The sequence below is a fragment of the Anopheles moucheti genome, chromosome 3 (genome assembly GCF_943734755.1).
Source record: "Anopheles moucheti chromosome 3, idAnoMoucSN_F20_07, whole genome shotgun sequence".
Lineage (NCBI taxonomy): Eukaryota > Metazoa > Arthropoda > Insecta > Diptera > Culicidae > Anopheles > Anopheles moucheti.
In genome coordinates, this window is record NC_069141.1 from 84992271 (window position 1) to 84998537 (window position 6267).

General features: G+C 46.2%; 1 protein-coding gene across 1 annotated transcript; it reads left to right on the plus strand.

Moving 5' to 3' along the window:
* Window positions 1-312: 312 nt before the first annotated feature.
* Window positions 313-5420, plus strand: LOC128301170 (E3 ubiquitin-protein ligase Topors-like). The gene is made up of 4 exons (XM_053037519.1): window positions 313-938; window positions 1014-1429; window positions 1524-4524; window positions 4599-5420. The coding sequence occupies exons 1-3, from the start codon at window positions 696-698 to the stop codon at window positions 4462-4464; spliced, it is 3600 nt and encodes a 1199-aa protein (XP_052893479.1). The 5' UTR covers window positions 313-695; the 3' UTR covers window positions 4465-4524; window positions 4599-5420.
* The last annotated feature ends 847 nt before the right edge of the window (window positions 5421-6267 follow it).

Below are 6267 nucleotides of genomic sequence, written 5' to 3' on the forward strand. Positions count from 1 at the left end.
GAATTTGATCATTCAACTTTTCTAAAAAATCTGTTTCAAAAATTCTTTGAGCGATTTAAAAATTAACGTAAAATACGGTGTATCACTGTGCGCGCAAGTGTTTGACGACATCACTGTGCGTAGGGCCGCAAACGTCAAAAGTGGCCATTGTGTGCGTGCTATGTTTATATGCACGTACGGTGCGTGAGTGTGTGTGCGAGCTGTTTTGGTCGTTTCTCTGGCTGAAGAAAAGTTCCGATTCTATCGATTCACAGAATTCATTCGTTTATTTTGCTAATATATTCGTTTTTTCATGTTTTGTGATCGTTTCTATATCTCACTTCGCATAAAGTACGTGTGAAATGTAGTGTGTGGTATGTGGCACAGTTAATTGCAAATGTTTGAGAGGGGCTGTTTCCCGTTCACGAATCCACACATCATCCTTTCCTGTGCTAATGGCGTACATCATGTCGTCAAGAAGAAAGAGCTAAACTAATGAACAATAAAGTTATTGGAAGTAAGAGTCATACCGTTACAAACAAGCTGCACGCACGCGGTGAAAAACGGTGAAAAACACTGGGGAGCGAACATAGAATTAGAATTTGTCGATTTTTCCCTGTGCCCTCGGGGTTGGAGGCCACACACTTGCGAATCATTCTGAGTAAAAAGATCGCACCAGCAACCAGTTCGTGGCAGCAGCCAAAGTCTTCCTTACCATGGAGGAAGCACCTGTGGTAGATTGCCCTCCAACACCGGAAATATTACCACTGTCGAGCACACCACCGCCACGGTCCGATGTATTGTGCAGTTCATCGTCTGAGGAAGGAGATGAGCCTACAGATGGACGTCGCTCGCCACCACCGAAATGTGCAATCTGTCTAGGAAAATGTCGCCAGCGGGCGTACACCAACTCCTGCAAGCATCAGTTTTGCTTCCGCTGTCTGCTTGAATGGAGCAAGGTTCGTACACGGAGCGGGGAGGTACTGATACTTGATTGCGAATTTTAAATACTTTTTCACTATCCCTCACCGTAGGTCAAACCGGAATGTCCATTGTGCAAGCAACGTTTTTTCTCGATCGTTTACTATAAATCAATCGACTGTTTCGAACAGCACACGGTTGCGGTTCCAGCCGCAAACGTGTCCAGAGTAAGCACCCGGAATATGTATCACGATCTGAGCCTATTTCTCAGCAACTCACAGCGCTTCACCTCATACACAATACCAAATATGACGCTGCGCCTGCAGTCGAATAATGAACGGCTCCAGGAGCTACTGCTGCATGAATCCAGCGAGGTTGATCGCTTTATACGCGAGTATGGTAATCAACCGATCCCAACGCGACAGGATGAGCTCCGTTGGCGGCAGTTCATCTATACGAACAGACTGTACGCGTGTCCATTACCCGATCTAAACGGCCGTTTTCGGGAGACGTCTGCTACATTTTACAGGTAATTTAACGTACACCAAATGCATGTAGATGCATGCAACTAAGGCTCCAAAATTGTGTGTATTGAATTTTACTCTCCTTTCTTTTCTTTGCAGAGAGAATCCGGCCCAAATGCATCGAATTCTCTCCTGGATGCACCGAGATTTACTCGTGCTGAGTACAAACATGACCATTCGCGCGCCCAATATGGGCGTGCTGGAGGATCTGCTGCAAATGCACGATGTCGACTCACGCGAATTTCTGCTTCGCATGCTGCGACACATGCCGTTGGAAGATGGTGAACACTTTCAGCACGAGTGTGTCAACTTTGCACGATCGCCGTACGATATGATTGGGTATGATCGATGCGTCCAGTACAATCCACGCTTCATACAGCGCCGCAGCCAAGTTATAATTTCCTCATCCGAGGAGGACAATGACGATATCGTGTATTTGCCCGAACCAGCGGCAGGCACCTCGTCGAACAATGAGGCACCAGTCGTCGAAGGAAGTGCTGGTGGCGAAGGAGTAAGCAACGACGGCAGTGCGGCAAGCGGTGGAGTAACGGGGACAGGCAGTAATTCCACCGCTACTTCCGGCACACTCAATGGCCGAATTGGAAGGAATGTAGTTAACAACGAGTTCAACTTGTTGATCGATAGTGTCGGTAATATAGCGGATCGTCCGGTCGCTATGGCCGGCTCGTTGCCCCGAGTTCCGTTGACCTCTACGATTGAGGCAAGTGAAAACATTTCGCTATCGTCAAGCGATTCCGATGACTGTCAGTTTGTGATGGCACAGAAGCCGCCACATTTGCGCACACCGGACCATGTGGTCGATCTGGAATCGGCCAGCGATAGTGATGTGGTGTTCGTCGCGGAAGAACCTGTAGAAACCCGAGCCACGATTCGTACGACGAAACAACAGCAGCAGGCTAATTCTTTGAAAAAGGAGACAGCGGGAATTCAGGAGTACAATAATGGTGCCTCGACCAGTTCGGGCTACTGTGGTGGTGGTAATGGCGGTGGAGCAAGCAGCGGAAGTGTGGCGAGCGGTAGCGCTTTACGATCAAAGTATTACGTACGGCCACGATCAATCAGGTACTCGGGCGGAATAGGAGTGAAGAGCATCTACGAGCCAAGTGATACGGATGACAGCGATAGTGACACGCTATTTAACTTACCGCAAGGAAGGCGCACAATGTCCAACACTGCCAGCGATTCGTCCTCGCACGAGGAGATAGATTTTGGCAGCGGGCAACGAAACCGGAGAAGACTAAACAAAAAGACCTCTACCACAATACCAAAGGGTTCCAAGAGAGCCTCAAGGAAACGGCGCAATAGCAGCCCCAGCAGTCAAGATTGTAGTGCAAGCAGTAGTAGTGATGAGGACAGTAATAGCGACTCCAGTCACTCTAGTTGTTCTAGCAGCAGTAGTAATAGCAGCAGCAGCAGCAGCAGCAGTAGCAGCAGCAGTGGTAGCACCTCCAGCAGTTATCCTTACGGAGGCAGTGGTACCACGTATCACAAAAACGTGCAAGTGGAAATCGAATGCGGGCGGCAATTGCGGCATAACACGGCGGCCCAGCAGAGCCGTACGATCTACTCCACACGTTCTAAGCCGGCCCAGACCGATTCCAAGGGTCGGTTGAAAAAGAAGCGAAGCAGAAGAACGATCGAAAAGGAATCAAAACATGCCAAGGAAAAGGTTGCAACAACTGTTTCGAAATCAAAGTCGCGTCGTACGAAGTCTAAAAAGAAGTCCCAATCATCTTCCCGGGCCGTTCGGGACGTTAAGAAAGGATCACGCACGAAATCTAAATCGCGTAACCGTGGTGTAACAGCACGCAGCAACAAGGGTAAAAAACGTACCAAATCATCATTCAATCCCGAAGATGACCCGTCACGGTCGACCCCACTGCTAGATGAAGATATTCACGAGGAGAATGCATCCACGGGAGCGCACTACGTTATTGCATCCCGACCATCAGTGTCTCCCACAGTGGATGTAACATCTGTCGACGGGACGGAGTGTAGGGAGCGCAAGCTGAAGAGTGTTATCATAAAACGTTGCCATTACAATAAATCGGCCGGGAATCGACTGAACGAAGCGATGAATGTTGATGAAGGAATGCAGTCTGGTTCGGGTGCACCTACGGCGGTCCTGCCAAACGCTGTGGAACCAAGCACCTCTAATTCGCTACAGGGAGAAGAAAGAGTTCCAGAAGGTGTGAATTTAGAAAAGAAGGAACCGATAGAGGTGACGGATATGCTGAAATGCGAACCAGCGGCCAATGATGTGCAACTATCGTTTTCCTCCGATTCATCAAGCGGATCGGAACCGGAAGCACCTAGTGCTACCGATTGGGCAGACAGCAGAATGTATTCGGCAGTCGCCAGTTTAGTGCAAATGCATCGAAACGCATTGTTCCATCCAACATCATTGGATCAGCAGCAGCAACAACAGCAGCAGCAGCAGCAGCAGCAACAGCACCAGGTACAGCACAACCAACAACACGCTCAACAACATTGGCAGCAACCAGAAGCATTCATGCAGGAACAGCTTCAACTACCGATAACTGACAACGATCAACATCCCCAAACACTAGGAAGCAACGATGTGATGTTACACACCGAAGAAAGCACCACCGTTGCATCGGAATCTATCTTCGGCTCAAACTGGGCCGAAACCGGTCGTCCAATACTGCCCGAAGATCGTGCGTTGTCATCAGCAGCTGCGTCCCCATTTTCGTCGATATCATTCCCACCGTCCACAACGTCTGTTTCACCGCCACCGTCAATGTCATCGCCACTGCAGCTGATCGAAAGTCTAGGTACGATGCATGGCGATTCTCCAATGCTCTCGTCCGTCCTAGGCATTGATGCGATCGATAGCACTATGGACGAAATCATGGCAACGGAGGTAATTGGCGCGTCGGCCACGATAGCCGAGCCTCCGATTGGTATGGACCAGGAAACTGTGGAAGGATCCGCCATTCTCTGCGAATTAGAGCCAACAACGAGCGATGCAGTACCCGCGGTACAGCTGCAGCTGTGAGACTTACTGCGAGTTATCGATTTTATCGATTGATTGTAACTCAGGACAAGCGACAATGCTGTAAGTGTATTACATATTTGTATATTATGATAAAACAAAGCAATTGTAACTCGGTTTACTTTCTTTGCTTGTAGGTTTTAGGCACCTTGTGTTGTTTCGTGTGGATTCTGAGAGACGGAATTATTTGTATATTGGCAAAAAAACTAGACTTCATCTTTTATTACATGATATAAGCTTGTAAAGTTCTTCATAGAAAAAATCATATAAAGTGATTTCCATACCAATCTCTCGGCGGGTACATTGCGTGGCTGGTTTATCTCTAAGTAAAATCAAAACCATCCGCCGGCCAGCATCGGCTATTTGCCTAAGCACGCGTTATGGAGCATAACGCTTCAATACTACCACATCTCCAGTGAACCATCGGGCAATGGTCCATTCGGGGAATGCATATTTCTAAGCATCAGTAGAGCTAAAGGATAATTTAGATTAAGGAGCAATGTGTAAAGCAAGTACACGAACGACTACTTCCCGTCTCCAGGTCCACTACACTAACCGAACTGCCCAAAGCAGGAGGATGCCGTAATTGTATAAAACAAGTAATTGTAATCGTTGCATGTACATACGTTTAATATAACGAGTGAACTGTTCGATTACTTAGCAACAGTTCCGGTAATAAGTGCAGATACATGAATAGGAACAAATAACGGTGCTTCTGGCACATATATACTGCACGGGACATTATCGTAGGACATGAGATCACATCGACAGCACAGCTCAGGAGCAATTGTAGTAAACGAAGAAACAAATCATTTGAATGGTAAACACAAAAAGTAGTTCCAAGGGACACAGAAGGTACCATAACGTAAGCGCAAATCTTGTGGCGATTTGTGCGAATTTGTATTTTCCAATTTCAAAATGACCGTTTCTATTTGATTATAATAAAAGATGATAATGTATTAATTAGGCATTTTCGTTACAGATACACGAAATAGCATCCAGGAACGGAAAAAAAAGATCGTAAGAACATCATGAAATTGTTAAAATTATCAAGGGAAATTGTCAGAGGTGATTCCACTAAAGGGTAATCGATGGGACCTTATCACGTAATGAACTAACTTGCTGAATGACTGTTTGTGACCCATTGAATTAACTCACAGCTGGTTAGCCGGTCCTACATAACTATAGTAAAAACTGCGACCTGATAGCAACTGCACTGATATTGCTGACGGTGTTGATTCACAAACGAGATAATTATACAACATTGTATAAATATTTCCTGCTTAGAGTTAAAGCTATAAATTGATAAGTGAATAGCGACGCTCATTTGCTCTTCTGCATGCCTTGAACCTTGTCTGACGTGGAACGTGGCAAAGCAACCAAGGTAATGGTGATAGAGAATGATATGTAGTGCGCATATCGGCGCATCCCAAGAAAACAACTCTCAGCTTGCGTTGAAAGGTGCTGAGCTATTCAAAGGTTTTGAAAACTGCAAATCCTCTGCCATTTCATATTCATGAAATCTAATCGAACTTTTAGCTTCGATTTTTACGTGCAATTACAATGATGTAATAAAACGCAGCTTCGTTTGATTACTAGCCACCAGATTACCAGCTGGTACCTCAAAATAGCTAACATCACATATCGAAGTATCGAACTGTTCGAAGATTTATCAAAGGTTATAACCTGGTAGCTGTAAATCGCATTTATCCACACATGTGTTGCAAAATATTGCATGTGTGGCAATACATAATCTTCCCATGCCCGTGGTTCGACCTTCAACTTGGTACGTGTGGATAAAAACTC

Coding starts and splice junctions, on each gene's coding strand:
- LOC128301170 (XM_053037519.1), top strand. CDS start 696: ATGGAGGAAGCACCTGTGGTAGATTGCCCTCCAACACCGGAAATATTA. Junction 939..1,013: donor GTCTGCTTGAATGGAGCAAG/GTTCGTACACGG, acceptor CCCTCACCGTAG/GTCAAACCGGAATGTCCATT. Junction 1,430..1,523: donor ACGTCTGCTACATTTTACAG/GTAATTTAACGT, acceptor TTTTCTTTGCAG/AGAGAATCCGGCCCAAATGC.